Genomic DNA, 26,268 nt, shown 5'->3' on the forward strand with positions numbered 1-26,268 from the left:
TTCTGTTGAGTGCTCATTTATTTCACGTAGAAGTCCTTTTGGGTGACAGATTCATGATAGGCGCCCATGACGTTGCATGGCAGACACTCCCAGCAGCACGCCGTCTGGAGAGGCGACAGGGAGCTGCTGAAGTGACCCAGCCTGGAAGGTGCCAAGGTCGGCGGGTGGCCATGCCCCAGCCCCGGGTCTTACAGGACCACCATGGGAGCCACAGAAGTAGCCAGTGGCCCAGAGCTGGGAGGTCACAGGGCTCGGTGCCCCGTTTCGAGCAGCATGCTTTCCAGAAGTAGCTTGCTGTTGGTCTCCACGTAGGGCTGGTGCAGCCACATGGACAAGTAGCTCAGGGTGAGGTCGTGGTCCATGGTGTGAGCCAGCTCCTCAATGACTGTGCGCTTCAGGAGAAGCTCCTTCTGGTACATGTCGGAGAGCTTTCGGGAAACCTCATCTGAAACAAAACATCTCCCTTTAGGAGCAGAAATTCACGGAACTGCTCCTGCCTGGGGGTGAGGTGCCACTTTGAGAAGCTCCTCGTTGAAAACCACACTTGGCGAGAACACGGAGATAAGGAAGGACCGGGAGGGTATTCATCATCCGGCTTGTGCAGATCAGTAGGATTAGACGGCGTGGGAAGTGTCATGAAATTAATAAGTAAGTGTAAACTTTTCTGCTCAACTCTTCAGTCTTGTGATGATCATAAACAGCAGATTCACCCCAAACTGACAATATTCCAATGACACATTACATCAAATGGTTTTACCCTTTTCTTCCTTATTTAGAAGTGAGGTCTCAAATCAGCATCAAATAGGTAGGCCCTTCTTTTGAACTAACAAAGCTAAAGGTAACTCTGAGGGGCCACTGCGTGGTTTAGTCAGTTAGGCATCCAACTTTTTCTTTTTAAATATTTTACTTATTAGAGAAAGAGTGAGAGAGTGTGCACGGAGGGAGAGGGAGAAGCAGACTCCTCGCTGAGCAGGGAGCCCGATGCAGGACTCGATCCTAGGACCCTGAGTTCATGACCTGAGCTGACGGCAGATGCTTAATTGACCGAGCCACCCAGGTGTCCCAGCAACCAACTTGGTTTCAGGTCAGGTCATGATCTCAGGGTTGCGGGATCAGCCCTGCATCAGGCTCTGTGCTCCGCCGGGAGTCTGCTTCTCTCTTCCCCTCTCTCTGCCCCTCCCCCTGCTTGTGCACATGCGTGTACTTCCTCTCTGTCAAATAAGTAAATAAATCTTAAAAAAAAAAAAAAAAAAGGTAACCCATGTTCCAGTAGTTTTCTTCTGTGGGGTTGGCTGAACTGACCTCAATTTTTCTTTTTTTCAATGCAGGGCTTGAACTCATGACCCTGTGATCAAGACCCGAGCTGAAATCAAGAGTCAGATGCTCAGGATGCCTGGGTGACTCAGTCGGTCTTTAGCTCAGGTCATGAGATTGATCCCTGCATGGAGGGGGTGGGGGGGGTCCTGCTTAGCAGGGAGTCTGCTTCTCCCCTGTTCATGTTCTCTCTCTGTTAAATTAATAAATAAAAATCTTAAAAAAAAAAAAAAGTTGGATGCTTCAGCAATTGAACCCAAGATGGGTTTTGGGGAACCCAGGCACCCCAAAACCCATCTTTCTATAAAAGAAAAAAGAATTCTGCCTCTGTAGAGGATGTGGAATTCATTGTACCCTTGTTTTTTTTCTTTTTTTTTCTTTAAAGGTTATTATTATTATTTTTTTATTAGGTAATCTCTGTGGCCACTGTGGGGCTTGAACTCATGACCCCAAGATCAAGAGTCACTGGCTCTATGGACTGGGTCCAGCCCAGGTGCCCCAACCACCTGGTGTTTGTTTGTGTGTGTGTTTTTTAAGATTAATCTTTATTTATTTGTTTGTTTGTTTGTTTATTTATTTATTTATTTGACACAGAGAAAGAAAGTGCATAAGCTGAGGGAGGGGTAGCGGAGAAGCAGGCTCCCTGCTCAGTGGGGAGCCCAACACGGGGCTCCATCCCAGGACCCCAAGATCACGACCTGAGCTGAAGGTAGGCACTTTACAGACTCAGCCACTGAGGGGCTGCACCTCGTGTCCCCAACCCCGACCACTTGGTTTTAAAGGGGCAATAAAGGCACCTTGCTTCCCATGTCTGTAATTATGTTTAATATTCTTTGGTAATTATTAGAGCCAAGAAGAAATGCCTATTCTAGGATGCCCCTCAATCTCCTTCCCTTCCAGTGGGTCCTCTCAAATTGAATTTCTTTTTTCTTTTCTTTTTTTTTTTAAGATTTTGTTTGTTTATTCATGAGAGACACAGAGAGAGAGGCAGAGACACAGGCAGAGGGAGAAGCAGGCTCCATGAAGGGAGCCCGACGTGGGACTCGATCCCAGGACTGCGGGATCACGCCCTGAGCCAAAGGCAGACGCTCAACTGCTGAGCCACCCAGGCATCCCTCAAATTGAATTTCAAAGCCTGTCAGCTTCATCAAGATCTAAAGAACACAAATGCCCTCATGATTTCTACTCCTGAGAATCAACGAGGAGAGAACTACTTACAGAAATAGGCTGTGGGCCACGTGTGAAACAGGGGAGGGCGATGCCTCCCGTCCCTGTAATGGTAGTCCTCTAGCTCACAAACCCCCTTGGTGGTCGAAGACAGCTTTTCCATTTTCATCTGGATTTTGGCCTGGAAAGAGATTAATTGGGAACATGAGAACCTCATCTGAAATCCATTCCCATCTCAGATTCAATAACTCTAAGATTTCGGAGCTAAGATGTAGAAGTCTGTTGGGACCCAAAGTCCAATAACTCAACACTGTTAACTGTGCGCCGCACATTTCTGGGGAGATGGAGGCAGAGAGTTGCTACAATTTCATTAATCTGGATTACTTCAGAAATAAACCCTGGATTTCCAGCACTGGAAAGAAAAAGCTTGCCGACTCCCACTTCGCTAAGATTTCTGAAGGCACTAACTTTTTAGCACCGAAAACCCGGAGGAATCGCAAGGCAGGCTCCACTTTTATGCAATGAGAAGAGAAAGGGTATATTATATGAGTTCATTTCTGACTTTTATTAGCTGCCTCTGAGATTACTGAAACCTTGAAGGCTCAGTTTCCTCATTTGTAGAACGGTGGTAATGAAAGGCAGCCTGACATACTTGACACGGGAAGTGGTGAGAGCTGACGGCCACGGTGCTCCGGTGGGTGTGCTCTGCGGGAAGCCACTGACCACATCATCTGCCCGGCCACTGCAGGGGACCCGGGCACCATCTCCACTGCACGGATGAGCCAGCAGAGGGGACCTTTCACGTGGTGGTGAAGAAGACCAAGTATTTCTGAAGTACCTAGTTGGAGCTATAGATGGGTTTGTTAAAAAAAGGGGTGAAGTGACTAAGATTTCAGTTTCAAGCAGCACAGACCTACTAAGACCACATTCTAACTCCTATGTATACTTAGTCCTAGGTACACGGGTAAGTACAGAGACCTATAAATTGTCAAAATCTGAATTCCTTACACTTGGTTCTTTAGCCACTCTCCCATTATACTGAAGTGATATAAGTTTAGCTAACATTGACTTTTTTTTAAAAAAGATTTTATTTATTTATTCATGAGAGACAGAGAGAGAGAGAGGCAGAGATATAGGCAGAGAGAGAAGCAGGCTCCATGCAGGGAGCCTGATGTGGGACTCGATCCCGGGGACTCCATCATGCTCTGAGCCAAAGGCAGACTGCTGAGCCACCCAGGTGTCCCACTAACCTTGATTTTTAAAGGACTACACTCTTCTTCCCAATCTTTTTAGGTTTGCTATATCGCTTGGCCCAATCCCAGGAAGTAGGACTCAGCATTTCTGTAATAGAATTGGGACGATCCTGAGGGCTGCTGAGCTAGGGAAGGTCAAAGCCAGCACCCCCACCATGTTTCCTGACCCCAGGTCTCTTGATGCACCATCCTATGTTCTTTGCATCCTGCAGCAGCTCCCTCTTGCCACCTAATTCAAAGCAGAGCTTATAAATGATCAGGAGAGTAAGAAAAATCCTGGAGGCCTGACCCAGGTCATCAACAGAGACAAAGGTTATGCAGTGAGCAGCCCCGAACCTGCAGGACATGAACCTGCCCACACTCCCAGCTCAACCTCAGTACACCTCCTCCCACCGACCAAACTGCAAAATGTTCATCCAGATTAGGGAAAGGGGTGTGTGAAAGCCTCCTGCCAAGGTCAAACTCATTAAAGACATTCAAAGCCAAGTCTGGGAAATCACTCTCTCCACAAGCTGGAGAACAGGAAAAATGATATTAAAAAGCCTTATAACATTAACTTTTCGGTTTGAACATAGAATGAGAACTTGTTTCCAAACCTCTTCAAAATAGAATAAATTCACCAGAGCAGAGGATTTTAGTGCCTGACAGCTGGCACTCGGATCTTGGTTTCTAAAACCATGCTCCAATAAGAGCAACAGGGGCTCCTTGGAGAAATGGCTGATCCTAGGATGGAGGCAGGAAATACATGGGATGGGCCTGGAGCACCTCGTAATGCTAGAAAGTAAGGAAGTGTTCGCAAACACCCAAACCAAAAACTCACAATGGTGGAAGCATGTCAAAGGGACAGAGGAGCCAACAGAACTCTTCATGGCCAAAGCAGAAACAATTTGAGGAACAAAATAAAGAAATAAATATATTATAACCAAAGTGGAAAAAAAAACAACAACCCATGAGTCCATACTGCTAGAAACAAATGGTCCAGTAACTAATAGGTGGGGGAAGAGAGGCAGGATTTATGTACATGCTCTGTCCCCAAGGAGGTGGGGAAGAACTTTCCATGCCTCCAGGGTGGGCTGTGTGCACAGCAGGAAAGGAGCTCCTTTTGCAGAGCAACCGGGGAGCACCTCAGCCAGGTGGTCAAGGTTAACACTCATGGCGATCTGGCGGGGTCACAGTCCACGCCCTTGACGGGATGTGATGATATCTCTTCTCTGTGGTCTCCCTGAAAAACCCACAACCCCTGCCAAACCAGAAGAAAGTCATCAGACAGCTCCCAAGTGAGGGGCAGCTGCAAAATGCCTGACCCGTACTCCCCAAAACTGTCAATGTTATAAAAACCAAGGGAAGCCTGTGGGACTGTGCTGGCCCGAGGAGCCTAGGGAGACATGACTACGTTCACTGTGGCGCCCGGGATGGAGGGCACTGGGGAAAAGTGAAGGAAATGCGAATAGACTACAGCCTTCCCTCAACAACAGCGCATCAATACTGGCTCACTCGTTACAACATACGTGGCCTACGCGTTTGTGATGTGTAGGACAGTCGCGTATGAAACGGGGTGCAGGCTGGGGATGGTTTACGCGACCTCTGTCATACCTGCTCAAGCCTTCTGAGCTTGGAGACTGTCCTAATAAATAAAGTGTCCCTAAGAATGTAGAGAATATGAGCCCCTCGGTGGCTCAGCGGTTGAGCGTCTCCCTTCGGCCCAGGGCGTGATCCCGGGGTCCTGGGATCGAGTCCCACGTCGGGCTCCCTGCAGGGAGTCTGCTTCTCCCTCTGCCTGTGTCTCTATTTTTCATGAATAAATAAATAAATACAATCTTAAAAAAAATAAATATAGATAATAAATTCACTGGAGCAGGACATTGTGGCTTGGGGAGTCTGTAGAGACGTGGGGCCCTGCCTCATCCCACAGCCACTTGGCTGTGGCTTAGTAACCCTGTGCCACGTGGGATGGCCTACCTTCCAACTCGGGGGACTAGCCTCGGGCCGGTATGCCTCTCCCTCCCACTCATACTTGCCTTTGAAAGAAATAAAACTCCCCTTCTTAGGAAAAAGGGAGTAGGCCCCGGGCTCAAAGACTGATGGGGAGGCAATATTCAGCTGCCATGTGTATAATGTGATTTTAATTGTATTATAGAAAAATGTTAAGTAAATAAACAGGATGGGATTAACACAAATAGCGAGGTAGGTGTAAGAAGGGAGGAAATGTGTGTACACTGACGTAGCTCCGCCCAGGACTTCATTCCGCCAGGAGCTTGGTCATAAACCCACCGAGTAATCCTCCAGCCTTCTGGGGGCACATTTCCTGCCACGAGACACACCCCGTCCGTGGGAGCCCCTTCCAGCTCCGCATAGGACCTGCCACGTTGTTCCCTGGTGGGAGCCAAAGCCTCTGCCAGGACCAGGGATCTCTCTCGTCCCCTCAGAGGCCTCAGAAAACCAGGAGGCTGCTTCCTTTCCTTGGGACAGCCTTTTGGCTGTGACGGCAGCTGTTTTGTCTACTGGTCCCCCCTTTTCTGGGCGAAAACTCCAGTTCCTCCAATTACATCTCTCTGACAAGGGTGGCCTCCCCCAGGTCCCCACGAGGCCCCTCCAGACACGCATCCACACTGTCTCCCATCATTTTGTTGGCTGTCATGCACACAGCCCAGGCTTCATCTGAAGATCTTGGGAACTCGGCTGACCATGAGCACGCGGTCACCTACGACCCAGCGGCGACTTTCCCCTGACCTGCCTCACCCCGGGCCTGTGCTGCAGGTCAGAGGGACCAAAGGCAGGTGCCCCACATTTCCTCTGCTGCTGCTCAGTCCATCCTGCTAGCTGGGTTTTCTGGACCTTGACTCTCCCCGCTAACATCTTCCCACGCTGTCCCTCCTCGGCACAGGTTAGTGGGGCTGAGGAAGGAGTCCCTGGGTACCAGCCTGCCACTGAAGAATGGGGAGAACCTAAGATGGACACACAAAACCAACCAATCACTCCTGGCATGCCTGAAATGAAAGGCACACCCTCTCTTCCCCACTGGCTCCCCTCTGAAACTTCTTTCTAGCGGGTACAGTTCTAAATGAGAACGTGTGATCTAGCAAGAACCAAATGGCCTTAAAAACAAAATCCTGGGGAGCCCCGGGTGGCTCAGCAGTTTGGTGCCTGCCTTCGGCCCAAGGCATGATCCTGCAGTCCTGGGATTGAGTCCAAGGTCAGGCTCCCTGCATGGAGCCTGCTTCTCCCTCTGCCTGTGTCTCTGCCTCTCTCTCTCTTTCTCTATGTGTCTCTCATGAATAAATAAATAAAATCTTAAAAAAAAAAAAAAAACAAAATCCTTTCAGATTTTTTTACATTTTATAAAAGTCACATTAGTATGTGTTGAAAATGTTTCCTGTTCTGACACAGCTTTGAGATTCTGCAACATGCTTCATCCTGGAAGGGAATGAGGGGTGAAGAGGCTCTGCGGGGGGGCAGTGGTGCATCAAAATGACAAACAATGTGGGGGTCAGGCTGGAGCTCAGCTGACTGAGCACCCTGCTTTTTGGCTGTTTAAATTGTTTTAATATGTACATCTGCTTTTTTGTTCAAACAAGAATACATCTTTTTATTTTTTATTTTTTTTAAGATTTATTTATTCATTCAGAGAGAGTGAAGAGAGAGGCAGAGACACAGGCAGAGGGAGAAGCAGGCTCCATGCAGGAAGCCCGATGTGGGACTCGATCCCGGGTCTCCAGGATCACACCCCAGGCTGCAGGCAGCGCTAAACCGCTGTGCCACCGGGGCTGCCCAAGAATACATCTCTTTAGAAGACTTATTTATTCATTTACTTGGGAAGGGGGAGAGAAAGTGTGTGCAGAAGGAGAGAGAATCTTAAGCAGACTCTGCACGGTATGCGGAGCTGGATGTGGGGCTCGATCTCACGACCCTGAGAGCATGACCTGAGCTGAAACCAAGAGGTGGATGCTTAACCAACTGCACCACCCAGGTGCTCCCCGCCCCCCAAAATATTTGCCATGATCAAATGAGTTCATTTGGGGAAAAGAAAACAAAGTGGGCAGTTTTCTAGAACTTACAACTTTGTCAATTTCAATGGCTTATTTAGCCTGGGTCCACAACCTGCCGACCGGTATCTGTGTCCAGACCTCACCTGCCAGAGACACAGCTGCCAACACGGTGACAGACCAAGAAGGCAGATCTCGCAAAGCCCACACCCTTTACTCTCCCACCTTCTTGTGTGTGGGGGTCAACACAAAGTCGTGGACCCGTCTTGTTACCTGCTCGAGGGGCACATGGAGGGCAAGTGTGTCTCCCCGCAGCACAGCCCCAGGGCAATGTGAGGCAGAACACAAAACAGGACAATTACCAAAACCTACTCGTTTATTTAGGGGAGACTATGTAGCCCCATAAGCATCCTAAATATCCCAAAGACAGTACTGATTTCACTCACAAAGAAAAGGCCAAATTACCAAAGTGTCCTCGACCATTTATTTTCTCGTTTTAGTGTTTCTGAAGCCCTAATGCATCTTATAATTGATGTAATATTTTATTTTTATTTATTTATTTTTAAATATTTTATTTATTTATTCATGGGACACAGAGAGGGAGAGAGGCAGAGACACACGCAGAGGAAGAAGCAGGCTCCATGCAGGTAACCCGACGTGGGACTCGTTCCCGGGTTGCCAGGATCACGCCCTGGGCCGAAGTCGGCGCTAAACCGCTGAGCCACCCAAGCATCTGTGATGTGATATTTATTTATTTATTTATTTATTTATTTATTTATTTATTTATTTATTTTTGATTTATGATAGTCACACACACAGAGAGAGAGAGAGAGAGAGAGGCAGAGACACAGGCAGAGGGAGAAGCAGGCTCCACACACCGGGAGCCCGACGTGGGATTCGATCCCAGGTCTCCAGGATCGCGCCCTGGGCCAAAGGCAGGCGCCAAACCGCTGAGCCACCCAGCATCTGTGATGTGATATTTTAAATTGGGGGCACCTGGAGGCTAGTAGGTCAAGTATCTGACCCTTGATCTCAGTTCAGGTCTTGATCTCAGGGTCGTGAGTTCAGGCCCTGCGTTGAGCTCCACGCTGGGTGTGGAGCCTACTTAAAAATAAAATAAAAGGGGTAGTGTTTTTTTCCCTGAAAAACTCTTTTACACTGCTAGTCAGCTTTAGAACAGTTAGAATCCTAAATCTGAACAACTGGTATCTTGAAGAAATATAATCATGCTCCACATATTCTGTTTAATAGGTAAGGAATCATGCTAAGTATCAGAAACTTTTCCATCAAAAAAGATTAAAGGATAAAGATTTCCTATGTTCACGGGTAAGTTTTAGTTACCCAAGTGTGAGAATGTGCCCGGCAAGGAGAGGAGGGGCTAAGTCTACATTTGGAGGCAGGTATGGTAGGTACTGGAACCCACTCATTAGTTAGTCATTGAGAGCATCTCTCCTGTGCTGGCAGGGCCCACAGGCCAAATTAGCCCACACCCGACTTCCGTATGGTCCAAGAGCTCAGAATGAGTTTTACATTCTGAAATAGTTCAAAGAGAATGTGAAAAGAATATTCTACGACACATGAAAATTATTAACATTTCAGCACCCATAAATAAAGTTTTATTGGAACATAGCCATGCTGACAGAGACTTGAACTACCTCCATTTGTACATCCCCGTGATGGGAACCAAAACTACCCCCTCAAGCAATGACAACTACCCGGAACTGGCAAGACCCCGTGTGACTGACCCAATGACCGAGATCAGCCTGACTTTTACTGCCCGCCTGCATGTACCCACCGACCTCTGTCCCACATTCTCCTTACATAACCCTGCGGGTCTTTCCAGCACTTTGGAAATGGTCTTTGAGACGCGAGTCCAGCATCCTCCCGGTGTCAGCCTCCTGAAATAAACTCCTTTCTTGTGTCCCCACCACCTGTCTCTCTGCCTGTGGATTTTGTCAGCGGTGAGTGGCCCAGCCTGGCCTGTTTGGGAGCCCGGAGCCAGGTGCTCGTGCACCCCTGCACCCCAGCTACGATGCCATTCGCTTCTATACCCTCCCTGACCCATTTTAGCACCTTGCTACCTGGTGGAGCCAGTGGTGACAAGATACGGTATGGCCCACAAAGCCCAAAATATTTACGGCACAGAGCCCTCGGAAGGGGGTGAGATGGACTAGACATCATGCAGGGCAGAAAGAACAAAGGTCTAGGACAGCATCCTGGGGAGCACTGAGATTTAGGGGGCAAGTGGAAGAGGCTAAGGAGAGAAAGATCGGTGTCAAGAGGAAAGCACCAAAAAAATAAAAAATAAAAAAAAATAAAAAAAAAATAGAAAGAGGAAAGCACCTCCCATGGCGTGGACACCTGTAGAGCACTGAGGGAGCCCCAAGTACACCCCTGGGCCTCGGTGACTGTGAGCACAGGTGGCCAGGGGCTCTGGATCTCACCAAAGCATCGTAGGTGGTCTGCAGCTCCTCACACAGCGCCTCCAGCTCCTTGCTATATTCTGGAAGTCTCTTGTCCGCATCTTCCCTAGAAGCCGGGCTGCTGCTCTGTAACTCTGTCTTGTCTTCACTCCTGGACAAGATGGAAAGGAGTGGAAACAAAGTACACTCTGAAAGGCACCTCACTTCGTTATGGCAGACCCTGGAAAGCGTGATCTCCTCATAACCGTGTCAGACATTAGGCACAGGTGTTATCTCACGTGGCTATAACATATGATTACTATTTACGTCCACAATGAGCACATCCACCAGTTTTGTGCTAGAGTGAGTCAGCTGAATGCAGGCCCACAGCATCCCCGGCCTAGGGCTCTGTGCTGGGCGTACAATGACGACTGAGACGTGACCATTTCCCCAGAGTTCACCATCTGGGAATTATTTGGTAAACTGAACCCTGGGGCCTGTGGGGCATGAAATTAATCTAGTGTGGTCACAACACTTCAGGGAAAAATTAAACATAAAAACAGAACAGACAATATCAGAAAGCTCCTTACGCAGGAAGGCAAAGAACTGTCTCTTGCTGGCGGGCCTCGGCAGGAAGGCAGCAGAGGACCTGTGGCATGTGATGTGCGGTGGGGACTGGCCAGAGCCGGGTGACAGCAGTTGAGACTCTCAACTCTAGCTAATGGACAATGACTTAGGAACACAGAACTGTAACTTTGAGAAATAAGAAACCATATATGTGGGCAGCCCGGGTGGCTCAGCGGTTTAGCGCCGCCTTCAGCCCAGGGCATGATCCTGCAGACCCGGGATTGAGTCCCACGTCGGGCTCCCTGCATGGAGCCTGCTTCTCCCACTGCCTGTGTCTCTGCCTCTCTCTCTGGGTCTCTCATGAATAAATAAATAAAATCTTAAAAAAAAAAAAAAGAAACCATATACATAGGAAAGTACAAAGAATAATGAAGCAAATCTTCCACTAACAGGTTTTCTCATGGCTCCTTTGTCTTTTTTAAAGAAATTGCTGGGGGGAGAGAGGTGGCACCTGGGTAGCTCAAGTGGTGAAGCGTCTGCCTTCAGCTCAGGTCATGATCTCAGGGTCCTGGGATGGAGCCTCGCATCAGGCTCCCTGCTCAGTGGGGAGTCTGCTTCTCTTCCCTCTGCCCTTTCCCCTGCTTGTGCTTTCTTTCTTTCTCAAATAAATGAAAAAAAATTTTTTAACACAAATATCTTTTTTTTTCTTTTTAAAGATTTCTTTATTTTGAGAGAGAGAGCGAGAGCACGAGTGGGAGGGGCAGAGGGAGACGGACAGAATCCCAAGGAGACTCTGTGCTGAGTGTGGAGGTGACACAGGGCTCAATTTCTGAGATCAGGATTGAGCCAAAACCACGAGTCTGATGCTTAACCACCTGTGCCACCCACGTGCCCCTAAATAAGAAAAATCTTAAAAAAAAAAAAAGAAAGAAATTGCTAAGGAAAAATACACTCCTTTGTCTCCTCTACTCTCCATCCTCCACCTGACACCTGATACGCAGTCATCAAAAGTGGGGAGTGGGGTTCTCCACACCAAGTAATTCCCACAGTTGATGGCCATCAGCTGAGCACCCTACAAGTTAAGTCCATTCATACAGTATCTACCAGAAACAGCCTCAGGTCCCACAGGTCAACACTTGGACCCACAAGGCTGTCCCACTCAACTCCAGACACTAACACCAGTCTAGGATGTTCCCTGTGCTTCTGACCAACGGGCTCTGAATAAGAGGTTCACATGACCGCCCCCTTGGACCTGAAGGGTTTGCTGGAACAGGTCACAAAACTCTGGAAAATGGTTTACTTACTAGACTGCTGGTTTATTACAAAGGATATTACAGGATATGAAAGAACAGCCAGATGAAGACGTACATAGGGCAAGGGTCTTGAGCACAGGGGCTTGGGTCTCTGTGGAGTTTGGGTGCCACCCACCCTTCTGGCACGTAGAGATGTTATTGTTCACCAAACCAGAAGCTCTCCAAACCTATCCTTCTGGATTTTTATGGAGGCCTCATTACGTAGGCATGATTGATTAAATCATTGGCCATTGGTGACTGACTCAACCTGCAGGCCCTCCTCCCTCCCTGAGAGGTGGGTGAGAGGCTGGAGCTGAAAGTTCACACTCTCTAACCCCCTGCTTGGTCCCCATGAGGCTTTCCAGAAGTCACCTCCTTAACATTAACTCAGAGGTGGCTGGAGAGGACATGTTATCAACAATAAGACACTCCTTTCACCTGGATCTTTCTGGAAGACAGAAGACCAAACATTTTAACAGAGGATGCTCCTATTGCTCTTATCCGTCAGGAAGTCAGAAGGGTTTTAGGAGCTGTGTGCCAGGAGCAGGGAGGGAGACCAAAGAGATATTTCTTCCTATAAATCACAACATCACAGAAACAAAGTGCAACGTTGTGAAGTCCAAGCCGTACTGATCTTCTGCCCACCACTCATCCATCCCAAAGGTGTGAGCTTCACAGCCAGAAGGCCGTGTCCTTCCAATCCATTTTTATAATTTTCTATAGACATAACCGTGAACAATATGTAGCATAACTTTTTTTTTTTTTTTAAAGATTTTATGTATTTATTCATAGAGACAGGGAGAGAGGCAGAGACACAGGCAGAGGGAGAAGCAGGCATCATACAGAGAGCCCGACGCGGGACTCGATCCAGGGTCTCCAGGATCACGCCCTGGGCTGCAGGCGGCGCTAAACCGCTGCACCACCGGGGCTGCCCTGTAGCGTAACTTTTTATTTAAAATAGACATATACAGTTTATACCTCCATACAACATTTTACCACTTGTTACTTTTTTTTTTAGGATTTTACTATTTATTCATGAGAGACACAGAGAGATAGAGAGAAGCAGAGGGAGAAGCAGGCTTCCTGCTAGGAAGTTCCAATGCGGGACTCGATCCCAGATCCCAGGATCACGTCCTGAGCTGAAGGCAGCGGTTGAGCATCCGCTGAGCCAGCCAGGCTTTTCTTAATAGAATTTAATTTATGCATGTGGATTAAGACTACCATTCCCGCCCTAGAAGACTCCCAGGAGACTCGTGTCCGATCACTAAGGGTGCGGGGCTTAGAGCACGAGGAGCTCTATACGTACTTACCATAAACTGATTTTCAGGTTGGCAATTTTATTTGCGGTAGCAAAACCTGTATCATTAAGGGTTTCCCATTTCAGGATTAAATTATGCCAATCAGCGGCATTGTCCTTAATTTTCCTTGCACTGACAGATAAGACAGGTTTTCTGGGCGTTGTTCCTCCAAGAGTGTTTGCTGATAGGGAGTAAAAGAAACATAGTTATTATGAAATTTGTGAAAATAAACAAAAGGAGCCTCATTTAAAATGGAGTGGGGAAGCCCTGAAAGGGCAGCTCCCGTGCCCACACACGACTTGCTGCGGCCCGCACGACCAGCAGGAAGGAGGAATATAGGAATCATTATGACAAGGGAGGACACTTTTCACGTAGGAATTTCATTTCTGCTTTTGAGAAAAAGAAGATCTCTCCCCGCTCCAGCAACAACGCACTGACTACCACTGGCACCAATGAGAAAGCCCTAGAACCTCGAACTCTTGCTCTCCACAGACATGTGATCAGCACCTCCCCACTGCCCCCTAAAACCTAATCAAAGCTGCCCTTCCCTTTGCCTCTTCGACTGGCCTACGATTCATCGTGGCGAACTGTCCCGAACTGGAATTCCTTCACTATTCCTGAACAAGCTCATTTTTTTACTTAGAGATGCTCTTTGCTGTCTGCAGTTTACATTACTTGGTGGTCAGAATGGGGTCCGAAGGAGAGGACCCCAGGGGATGACGACCGCCAGGCCTGAGCGCGGTGCCTCCACGGAGCTCTCGTGCTCATCCTCTGGAGAGTCTCTCAGATGTCGAGTCCTCCCCTTGGGGGAGCACCTGACTATTAGGATCCGCTTAAAGTACTTGCTTTTATTTTTCAAACATCAGATTTTGAGTAATAGGATCTTGATTCTCTACTCTCTCAGAAGGTCCTCCTTCTGGGACTCCAGATGGTTTTATGTTTAAAAGCTATTGTCCTGGGGGCACCTGGGTGGCTCAGCTGGTTAAGCGTCTGCCTTTGGCTCAGGTCACGATCCTAGAGTCCCAGGATCAAGCCCCGCATCAAGCTCCCTGCTGGGGGGCGGGGGGGGAGTCTGCTTGTCCCTCTGCCTCTGCCCCTTTCCCTGCTCGTGCTCTCTCTCCCTAATAAATAAATATTTTCTTTTTTTTTTTTTTAAAGAGAATGTGACTTTTTTTTTTTTTAAAGATTTTATTTATTTATTCATAGAGACACAGAGAAGCAGAGACACAGGCAGAGGGAGAAGCAGGCTCCATGCAGGGAGCCCGACATGGGACTCGATCCAGGGTCTCCAGGATCACGCCCTGGGCTGCAGGCGGCGCTAAACCGCTGCACCACCGGGGCTGCCCATAAATAAATATTTTCAAAAAAAGCTATAGTTCCCCTCACATGCATTATTATCACTTACTTATTTATTTTTATTCAAGTATATTAACATACAGTGTTATATTAGTTTCAGGCACACAATATAGTGATTCAACACTTCCATATATGCCCCAGTGCTCATCACAAGTGTGCCCCTTCATCCCCATCACCTGCTTCCCTCATCCCCCACTCACCTCCGCCCTGGTGACCATCAATGTGTTCTCTGTGGTTGAGTCTTTTTTGTTCCTTTTTTGTTTGTTCATTTGTTTTGTTTCTTAAATTCCACATATGCATGAAATCATATGATATTTGTCTATCTCTGACAACCCGACATCAAAAAACCAATAATCTAGTTAAAAGATGGGCAGAGGATCTGAACAGACCTTTTTCCAAAGAAGATATACAGATGGCCAAGAGACACACGAAGAGATGCTCAACATCACTGATCATCAGGGAAATGTGAATCCAAACCACAATGAGGTATCACCTCACACCTGTCAGAACAGCTGGTATAGAAAAGACAAGAGGGGTGCCTGGGTGGCTCAGTAGGTGAAGCATCTGCCTTCAGGTCAGGTCATGATCTCAGGGTCCTGGCATTGAGCCCCATATAGGGCCCCCTGGTCGGCGGGGAGTCTGCTTCTCCCTCTCCTCCTGTCCTTCCCCCACACTTGTGCTTGCTCTGTTTCTCTTTCTCTCTCTCACATAAATAAATAAAACTTTTTTTAAAAGACAAAAAATAACATGTTGATGAGGATGTGGAGAAAAAGGAACCCTTGTGACTTGTTGGTGGGAATGCATTTTGACTAAATGGGCCAACTTAACCAAAGACAAGTCAAAACTTCGATGGCCATTATGGGGAATTCTTGACCCCCACAAACTTTTCTTGGAACTAATTAGAAAGCTCTGGAGCTAAAATTAAGCAGACTCCATGGGATGCCTAATTTGATGGGTACCTGGAGGCTTCTAAACAGATTCAGGACTCTCAAGTTGCCTCTTTGTAAAATACTGATTCCAAATTAACGGAGTGGAACAAACAATTAAAGACGAAGATCTTCTGAGGCCTTGTGCTCTCCTCTCATGCTCTTGGTCTCAGGGCACAGGACTGCCACCTTGCACAAAGCCCAGGGCCACCTTCCTCTTTCCCACATTGTCCCACTTCCTTCATACCCTGAACTTCCTCATTCAATCCTCTCTCTGAACGTCCTTCCCCTTCTCCCCAAGCCTATTAAAACCTGCCCCATTACCGTCAGACCCTCTGAGGATCCAAATGCTAAACCCCCAATTTCTCATGTGCTCTGGACTAAAGCTGAATTCGGAGCTACAGTCAAAGACTTTCCCAAAGTGAGATTTGGGAATCTTAGATTTGCTGAAAACCCTTGTAGATCCTCAGAGATTTGCTGAGTTGCTTAATATGGTGATTCAAACTTATCAACCCAATTTCTGAGATTTATACCCACTATTACACACGTGTGCTGTCGAGGGCCAGTCCCAGCACTGGGTGAACCTGCCACTCGGGAGGATGCTGGTGAGAGAGGACGCCAATGACCTCCATTCTGACCTCAGTCAGTACTTCCTAGATGACTAAGTTCTCCTTTCCAGCTTATCTCTTAACTCAGGCAAGAGAACCAGCTGGCAAAGCAACCTGTGAGGGGAACCAAAACTATTCCCTCAAGCAACAAGGATGCCCCGAGTCAGCAGGACCCCTGATGACTGACCCCAAGGCGATAAGACCTGACCTTCACTGCCCCCTGCACGCACCCACCAACCTTTGTCCCACATTCTCCTTATATAAACCTGGAGGCATCTTCAGCACTTTGGAGAGGGTCTTTGAGACATGAGTCCACCTGCGTTGGGCTCACTGAAATAAACTCCTATCTTGTGTCACTACCACCCGTCTCTGCCTGTGGATTTTGTCAGCAGTGAGTGGCCCAGCCTGGTCTGTTTGGGAGCCCGGAGCCAGATGCTCATGCAGCCCTGCATGCTGGCCGCATGGAAAGATCTTTAGCACCATAGATGGGACACTATCCCCTGCCTTGCTATATTATTGAGTTCCTGCGGGCGCTAAGGGATGCCCAAAACCTGCTGAATGCACTAAGATTCAAGCTTGTACCCAAAAGCCCAATGAACTCATGTGTGATTATTACAGCTGGCTCCAAATTGTTGTTTTTTTGGTTTTTCTTTTCTTTTCTTTTCTTCTTTTCTTTTCTTTCTTTTCTTTTTTTGAGGGAGAGAGACAGTGTGTGCATGCATGTGTACAGATGGGACAGGGCTAGGCAGAAAGAAAGAGAGAAAATCTTAAGCAGACTCCACACTCAGCATGAGCCTGATGCAATACTCAATCTCATGACCCTGAGATCATGACCCTAGCTAAACTCAAGAGTTGGATGCTTAACCAATTGAGCTGCCCAGGCGCCCCTCCAAACCGTTTTTAAAGAAAACTCTGGTCTTCCTTTAAACACTGTATCCACTTGGATTTGGATAGTTTTATTTGGATAAAAGTATCCAATGGGTAGTTTTTTTTTTTTTTTAAGATTTTATTTATTTATTCATGACAGACACACACACAGAGGAAGAGACACAGGCAGAGGGAGAAGCAGGCTCCATGCAGGGAGCCCGACGTGGGACTTGATCCCGGGTCTCCAGGATCACACCCCGGGCTGAAGGCAGCGCTAAACTGCTGGGCCACTGGGGCTGCCCAGATGGGTAGTTTTTAACTCTATGTTCATTAATGGGTCAAACTGGGATCTTCCCCTTCTAGTTAAAATCCCGGGACTCCAGGATCACGCCCTGGGCCGAAGGCAAGTGCTAAACTGCTGAGCCACCCAGGCGTCCCTATTGGAAAGAGATTCTTGATCCCACTACTTGGGAAGGTCAAGAAGACTTAGCTTTTTTTTTTTTTTTTTTTTTTTTAAGACTTAGCTTTTAATACCTAAAAGAAAGCTTAATAAATCCCCCTGCCCTTGGCCATCCCAATTATCAACTTTCCTTTTTCCCACCTATATATGAAAAGGAAGGGAACTCCCTGGGATTACCCACCCAAGGTAATGGTGGATCTCCCAGGTATGGGGATCACCATCAACCCCATAGGGCATTACAGCCAACAACAGGCCCTGTGGGACCAGGCACCATACCTCAGAGCCATTCCCACCACCACCCTTTTGGCTAAGGGCAGTGAGGAGACAGTCTGGGACCCCGGTAGCCATCCCATGCCCTGGACAGTAGAAGCCCTCCTGAACACCCTTCACCCTCTGGCCAGTTGTCCCCCTCCTATGAAAGCCTCTTCCTAACCTCTCCTCCCAGAACTCCTCGCTGCAGTCACCTCCCTGCTCATGCCAACTCTGCAGATCGTGACTCCCCTCCATGATGACTGACAGGAGGCTCCTTTGCATGACACTGACTTCTCATGGTTCCCTGATGGTTTTTAGGTGAGAGGTAGAAATGGCGAATGTTGTGCTGGATATGTACTTGCAACTCCCTTTGAAGTAACTGAGCAATACTTTTGCCTTAGGCTACTTCTCTCCAACAAGCTGAGCTGTACACCCTCACACGGCATGCTCACCAAGGGCACAACTGCCTACATTTACTCTGACAGCAGATATGCCTTCAGAGTGACTCACAATTTTGTGATTATGGAAACAATGCGGGTTCCCACTTTTAGCAGGGAGAAATTTTCAAATGGATTTTATGTCCAAAATTTATTAGGTGCTATACTCCTATCAGCTGCTCTGGCTATTATTATTTTTATTAGAGAGAGAGAGAGCATAAAGGGGTGGGGGGAAGAGGGAGAGAGATAATTTTAAGCAGGCTCCATGCCCAGCACAGAGTCTGACGTGGGGCTTGATCTCATGACGCTGAGATCATGACGTGAACCAAAATTAAGAGTTGTAGACACCCAGGCCCCCCTGCTCTGATAAAGGTTCCTGGGCATTCCACACTTGACTCCCTGGAGGCTAAAGGGAACCATCTCAGTGATATTTCCACCAAGAATGCTCTTCTCAAAGGAACCAACAACCATACCTCTGTTGTGGTCCAAAGGGATGTTTCCCCAAATGACAATCTAGAAGAACTGGCTAGAGATGGCCCCAGAAAAGGAAAAACAAAATTGGAAATCTGGTAATTGTTAGTTTGATAAAAAGAGAAAACTCCGGGCCAAATAATAGTCCAGTCCCGCCAGAGACTCTAAAATTCCTATTACTGACCACTGTGCACACCGTCATTGTTCTGCTCATAAAATGACCTTTGTAAATCACTACTGGTGGGGAATATTAATAAGGCCATAAAAGGTGCCTACTTTGCTTGTCCCCAACTGCCCAAACTGCAATCCTGGGAAACCTGTCCACACTGTACCTGGGAATTTTAATTGCCCTATGGACCATTTGAGGTTTGGTGAGTGGATTTTATTACAGCTCCCCCATCTCATGGATACATATGTTTTAGCCATAGATTGTATGTTTTCCCACTGAACTGAGGTTTTCCCTTGTGGGCAGGCTACTGCCGCCTCTGCAGCTAAAATTCTAAGAGAAAAGATCATTCCTACCTGGAGGACCACCCTGGGACTTCACAGTGACTAGGGAACTCTTCACTGGTCAGGTGATGCGACCAGTCTGTGCTACGTGGCTGGTTTTACAACACTCTCACTATATTTACCACTCTCAATCCTCAGGACCAATTGAACTGGCACCATTAAGAGGTAGCTGGCAAAAATCTGTAAACTACTTTGGCCAAAGGTACCGCCAATGGTCATTTTAAATCTCAGGTCTACTCCTTTCGGAATTCATCAACTCTTACCCTTTGATATAATCACAGGACACCCAATGTACTTGGCTCTTGCTTCTTTTGATCCACACGTGATAAAAGGAAACATACTTCAATACTGTAAAAGCCTTACTACTTCTATTGAAAATAACTATGCTTTAGTAGAGCAATCCTTTTACAGCACGCTCCTGGGAGACAAAGACCTCAAACATCACAGCTACAACCTGGAGATCTTGTCTACTAGAAAAATGAATAGACTTTTGGATTCATTTGTCACATCCAAAGAAAGCACCAAACCCTGACTGGACCTGCACACCAACTGGTGACACGAAAATACAAATTTGCAGGAATTGAAGCAGGCCACTGAAGCAGATAGCTTTCCTGGGATTACCAGACCAGACCTACATATACATTCTTTCCTTTGCTCTTCTCACTCTTACTTCACCCCCTCTTTCTTCTTCTTCTTCTTTTTTTTTAAAAAGATTTGTTTATTTTTGATAGATATATATATAGAGAGAGGCAGAGACACAGGAGGAGGGAGAAGCAGGCTCCATGCCGGGAGTCCGACGCGGGACTCGATCCCAGGACTCCAGGATTGCGCCCTGGGCCAAAGGCAGGTGCTAAACTGCTGAGCTCCCAGGGATCCCCTCCTCTTTCTTCTTCTTTCTCTCTTTTCTTTTCTTTTTTTTTTTTTTTTTTTTTGAGAGAAAGAGCATGCATACAAGTGGTGGGGGTGGGGAGGAGAAGGAGAGAGAGGATCTCAAGCAGGCTCTATACCCCGCATGGAGCCCAACATGTGGCTCTACCTCACAACCCCAGAGATCATGACCTGAGACAAAACCAAGAGTTGGACGCCCAACTGAGTGAGCCACCCAGACGCCCCTCACCCTCTTTTTCTTGGAAAGTCAATGCCCCAATCGCATTTCCCAATCGCCTGCAGAAGGAGGAAACCTGACTATTGGATCTGTCACCAGAAGCTCTGATCTGTTCACAATATTGGAGACTGGTCTTACCTATAACCAATTTCCTTCTAGTGCCAAATGCCACTGTTGATTACACCCACAAGCCTATAGATGTTACCTATCAAGTTAGGCTATTATACCAGGCATTCCCATATTTGCTTCAGCCTTTCCCCAGTCGTAACCACACTAGCTCAGTTAAATCCCTCCATCTTTGTTAATTGTACAATCCCACATTCTTTTCCTTATCTAAGTGTGGTCTCCTACACCTAAAGGAAATATAAACAAGTTTATGCCCCTTTGCAAATTTTTAGAAAAGATTTCTTTTTTTTTTAAATTTTATTTATTTATGATAGGCACACAGTGAGAGAGAGAGAGAGAGGCAGAGACATAGGCAGAGGGAGAAGCAGGCTCCATGCACCGGGAGCCCGATGTGGGATTCGATCCCGGGTCTCCAGGATCGCGCCCTGGGCCAAAGGCAGGCGCTAAACCGCTGTGCCACCCAGGGATCCCCTAGAAAAGATTTCTTAATGAAGGGATGGCCTCTCATAGAATGTCATCCCAATTCCTTTCATCCCTGGATTGAAAAGGTCAATCGGGAAATTCCAACTATCAATAATAAGACCTTAGCTGGAGTCCCCTGGGTACCACCTGGTTTCATTTTTGTTTACAGTGGACAGCATTTTCCATAGGCATACAAATGCTTAGACAGTTGGCAACTTGGAAGTCAATGTTTATTGTTTATAACAAATAAACAATAACAAACCAGAGGCCTCCGCTGACCTGCCACATTAGGCCTCCAAGGCTCTCTTAACTGGGAACTTCAGGGGGCTGTACGACTCCTGGTTTGCCTCTGTAGGGAGGCTTTTCCTCCGGAGTTGGAATAAGAGCAAATGAACACATGATCAGAAATCTCTCCCTAACATTAGAAGAGGTAGCCGATTCTACAGCCAAAGCAAGAACAGCTCGACAATGATCACATGACTTGTTGGCTAAAGGAAGCTTTGGACAATCTACTTGCTGAACAAGGAGGCATTTATGCAATGGCAAATACCACCTGTTTGTTGCACCTGGATAAATATGTCTGGAGAAAGAGAAACCCAGTTACACAAGATCAGGGAAGGAGACCTCTGATTACAACAAATTTCACCCAATGACCTCTGGTCTTTTGATCTATTTAGCTGGTTACCTTCAGGTTTGAGCTCCTGGTTTAGAACCATCATCCTGGATTTGTCATATTACTTTTAATTCTGCTTTGTATGATTACTTTTAAACTTTGTACCCATTGCCTGTCAAAACTTTGCAGGAACAGATGTACCAAACAGTGTGATGCTAGCTGAGGGCTTCCAGATGCTCTCCAACACTTAACCTCGTAAGAAAGAGATTTTAGATGGGAAATGCTGAGTCCTCCCTCGTACTCTTTCTTGTTACTCACAGGTGGCCTCAGTAGTTTCTAGTCATTATGCACTTTCCTTCCAACCAGAAAGGTCCTTCCTGGCACCCAGGGACAAAAGCCACTATATACGGAAAACCTGACTCTTGATAAAGTGATGCTTTTGAGAAAAGACCTTGATCTAAAGGCAGAAATGTGAAAATAAAGGAAATCTCCTGTAAAATAGAGTCAGAAAGCCCTGGAGAGGGGGGTGCTTACACATGTTACCACTTGCTGCGGCCTGCACAACAAGGAGGAATAAAAAGATAAGACTTATCTCAACAACGGAGGACATATTTCACATAGGAATTTTATTTCCTGCTTCTAAGAAAAGGAAGAGCCCTCCCTGCCCCAGTAATAATGCATTAACTGTCGCCTACAGCCAAGGGAGAAACCACTGTGCAGAAACCACTAGACCTCAAACTCTTGTTCTTCTCCAATACACTTGTTTACAGTAACCCTTCCCAGTTTCCCCCTGAAACCTAATGAATGCTGGCCTTCCATTTGTCTCTTCAAACTTGCCTATAGTTCACTGTAGCTTGCCTATCCCAAATTGCAATTCCTCTGCTGTGGTTGAATAATTTTTTTTTTTTTTTTTACTTAAATAAAATTGCTCTTTGCTCTGTTTAAAATGAACAAACTTTAGTTTAATAAGTCTTAACAAACTAAGATTTTTATGGTCTTAGTTGGAGAGCAAACATGTATGTAAGTATACATTTATTTTTCTTTCCATCAGAACGAGCCAGATGGAAGAGATACAGGGGACAAGGTATGCGGAAAGGGGCATAGAGTCTCCATGCTCTGTGAGTAGTACACCATTCTCCTCAAATCTCCACATGTTCATCAACCTAGAGCTCCCCAAATCCCATCCTTGTCAGCTTTTATGGAGGCTTCATTGCATAGGCATGGTTGATTAAGTCACTGGGCAGTGCCCATTGATTGAACCTCCAGCCCCTCTCCCCTGGAGGCACAGGGGAGTCAGGTGGGGCTGAAAATTCTAACCCTTTAATAATCACATGATTGGTTTCTGTAGGGGGGAACCAGCCCCCATCCAAAGGTCACCTTCCCAAAAGTCACCTTATCAACATAACAAGACATCCTGCTCATTCTCACACTGCAGAAACACCAAGGGTTTTACCTCTGTGCCAAGAACAAGAAAAAGACCAAATATTTTCTTATTATAAACCACAATATCACAGCCTGTTATGCAAGTCCTTTCTACCACTTCTCCAGCTTCCCCCAGCTTGCTCTCCATGCCTTAGGGCTAGCTCTGTACAAGTTCTGACTTTGACCTAGAATATTTCCCCTGGCCATGTGTGTCTCCACTCACTTGGCTAACTCCTAGTATTCTTTAAGGCTCTGCTTATTTAAGGATCATATTGGTTTTCCCTTCATTCTTTACTTATACCACTAACCAACAATATGCCAGGCATGGGGGATGAAATGACTGAATGAATCATACCAGGACCATTTTCATGGAACTTACTTTCCAAAGAGGAGGTGGATAATAGACAACCAAATGACCATGACCAATTTGTATCTTGGTAAGTGCCCGGTAGAAAAGAAAATGGGGTCTTGTGTTAGAGTGAACCCCTGAAGAGATGTTATTTAGGCTTGTTGAAAGGTCAACAGTATGGGTCCTAATGTGAGAATGAGCTTGGTGAGTCTGAAAAACTGAGCAAGGCCAGTGTATCTACGATGAGGGCAGAAGCAGAAAAATGTTCACCTTTAGCCCAGAAGGCTGACCTTTAGTCTACATAGTTCTGAACAAAGATCAAATATGTACTGGTTAAAAAAAATAATAATAATAAAACGTGCTGGTTGCTACATTCTTTTTTTTTTTAAGTTTTTGGTTTTTCTTTTTTTAAAGATTTTATTTATTTATTCATGAGAGACATAGAAAGAGAGGCAGAGACATAGGCAGAGGGAGAAGCAGGCTTCCTGTAGGAAGCCTGATGCGGGACTTGATTCCAGGACTCTGGGATCTCGACCTAAGCCAAAGACTTAGCTCAACCACTGAGCCAACCAGGTGCCCCTGGTTGCTACATTCTTTTTTTTTTTTTTGTAATTAATTAATTAATTTATTTATGATAGTCACACAAAGAGAGAGAGAGAGAGGCAGAGACACAGGCAGAGGGAGAAGCAGGCTCCATGCACCGGGAGCCCGATGTGGGATTCGATCCTGGGTCTCCAGGATCGCGCCTGGGCCAAAGGCAGGCGCCAAACCCCTGCGCCACTCAGGGATCCCGGTTGCTACATTCTTAAAGGGTCTCATAACTGTCTGTAAATCTCACTGATAGTTAATATCGAACTGAATGATAAGCACCAGAGAAATGTTGCAAAAGTAGTTTTATGGGTAGAAATTCAAGGAAACATGTATAATACCCTCTGCATGTCTCCTCCCCCTTGACCACTAAGCATATAACCACCAGCTTCATACCGCAAAAATGCAGCCCTTTCTGCCCACAGGTTCTGTCCCCAGGCTACTTAAATAAACTTACTAAGTTGCACCACGCAACATCCCAAGAATTCTTTCTTGACTGTTGTGCTCCATGACCCCACATCACTTATAATGGAAAGGTGGTGGGGAGGGATCTGGGTGAGGAAGCGGTCAAGCAAATGGAACCTTACATACTAAGATAAAGAGTTTAGGTTTATTCCAAGTCAGTGGAAAGGAACCAATAAGCTTTGAGTAGGAAAGTGATATGATCTGATTTAGGTTTTCAGAAAGCCACTCCTTCCACAAAGAAATCTTCCTGGATCTCCCAGGTTGGGTTAGGATTCATTGCACTAGATGTCGCACCTCTTCTTGAACTATCACCGACACTCACTAGTGTGGTAGACTTGCTGGGTGGACTGTGAGGCCACCCGAATAGTGACTATGTCTTGTTCCCTCTCCTAACCTAGACACACAGTAGGTGACAAATGAAATGTGTTAAATGGAGAAATAGCTTTTACCACCTGCACTATCATCTCCTAAGGGTTTCTCTCCTGCAGTAGGGGCTCCTTGAGGGCGAAGACCACATCTGATTCATTCTCCGTCTGCTCCATAGTTAGCAACCCAAACCACAGATCTAACTCCAAGGGACCCCAGGCCAGGAGGGAAAGAGACCAGGAACGAGAGGCCCAGCACAGAGCAGAGAGGTTCAGCATAGCGGCTCCCTCCCTGATCCTCCCAACCTGCGCACGTTACTACGTGGGATCAAGGTGAGGCTCAAACGAGCTGACCCACAGAGCACTAAGGGCACCACACGGCACGCAGTGAGCACTCGCCGATTGACAGCTCTTATTAGAAGCAAAGGGCTCTGTGCGGCGGGTAATCCCGAGGGGAACTCAGGGAAAGGTTTTGGGAGGAGCTGGGCATGCAAGCCCTGGCACCCGAGCACCCCCGCTAGCGCTAGTTTACAAAGACAATTACAATTTGGGGGGTCAGGATGTGCTGACACTCCCTCGCACACATCCAGTAGTTCTACGCGGGAAGACCACAGAGGCCCGGCCAAGCCGGTGGGCTCCGGGGCCGCCCGCCGAGCCGCAGGACGCTCCCCCGCGCGCGCGCACCCACCTGCCATGCGTCCGCAGGTATCCCGGGAAGGAGCGCGAAGCCCCGCCCACGCCCGCCGGAAGCGCGCTGACGTGCTTCCGCTCCGCGCCGCTGGCCGGCCGCCACTTGTGGCTCTGCCGCTCTAGCCTCCGCCTGTCGCTCAGCGGGGCTGGCGCGGTTGCCTAGGGAACGGGCTCCCGGCAGCCCCCGCGGCCCGGAGTCCGTCCCCGCCTCCTCCGGCCGGGCCCGGCCGACGAGTCCGGAGGGGCCGCCGCGGGAGGTGAGTCCCCTTCCTCCGCGCCCCTTCCTCGGCCTCCCCGGGGCCGCCCTTCCCTGGCCTCGGCGCCTGGGGTCGCCCTGCCCGTCTCGCCCGCGCGCCAGCACCTGAGGCGCCAGGCTGGGCGGTCCTCCGCCGCATCCCCGGGCCCTCATCCCTCATCCCTCATCCCTGGGCCGGTCATCCCTCATCCCCCGTCCCGCGTCCTCGGTCCCCCTGCCGGCCCGCCCGCGGCGCCTGCCTGCCTGACGTTGCGCCCGGTCCCCCGACCCTCCGCGCCCTGGCGCTGCTGGCGTAGACCTGGGCACGCACCCCCAGGTGTTCAGGAGGGTGAATGCCCCCCCCCCCCAGTCCTGCCTTAAGGCCTGGGAGGCTTCAAGGAGGGGGTGCCCCGGCTTCAGACCCCCCAGCCGTGCGCTCGGCGCAGGTGATGCCACGTCGCTGCGCTGCAGCTTTATCATCCGTTAAACGGGGATGATAACGCCTGGGTGGGAGGATCAGGTGGGTCCGTGCGTGCGAAGTGCTGAGCACCGAGCCTGGCACCTGATACACTTCACTAAAGGGTCGCCCCTTGCTGTGGTTGCCCACATGCTCTACTTCCACTTCCCTTCCCTGCTCTGGATCCTTCCTCACTCTCTCGCTGACACTCAGGAATCTTAAGTCTGT

At 47.8% G+C, this 26,268-nt stretch overlaps 2 protein-coding genes across 3 annotated transcripts in view; one reads left to right on the plus strand and one right to left on the minus strand.

Annotated features, from left to right (window-relative positions):
- On the minus strand, positions 1-25,503 carry LOC112657187 (cyclin dependent kinase 2 interacting protein). The gene is made up of 5 exons (XM_025443093.3): positions 25,347-25,503; positions 13,289-13,457; positions 10,162-10,291; positions 2,533-2,662; positions 1-445 (listed from the first exon to the last, which is right to left on the minus strand). The coding sequence occupies exons 1-5, from the start codon at positions 25,351-25,353 to the stop codon at positions 243-245; spliced, it is 639 nt and encodes a 212-aa protein (XP_025298878.1). The 5' UTR covers positions 25,354-25,503; the 3' UTR covers positions 1-242.
- The window catches only part of TECPR2 (tectonin beta-propeller repeat containing 2), a 102,555-nt gene continuing 101,743 nt past the window's right edge, over positions 25,457-26,268 (plus strand). For both annotated transcript variants that reach the window (XM_025443084.3, XM_049113502.1), the window contains exon 1: positions 25,457-25,605. The gene's annotated coding sequence lies outside the window, so the exon portion shown is untranslated. The remainder of the gene's footprint in view (positions 25,606-26,268) is intronic.

Source organism: Canis lupus, chromosome 8 (assembly GCF_003254725.2).
Source record: "Canis lupus dingo isolate Sandy chromosome 8, ASM325472v2, whole genome shotgun sequence".
Taxonomy (NCBI): Eukaryota; Metazoa; Chordata; class Mammalia; order Carnivora; family Canidae; genus Canis; species Canis lupus.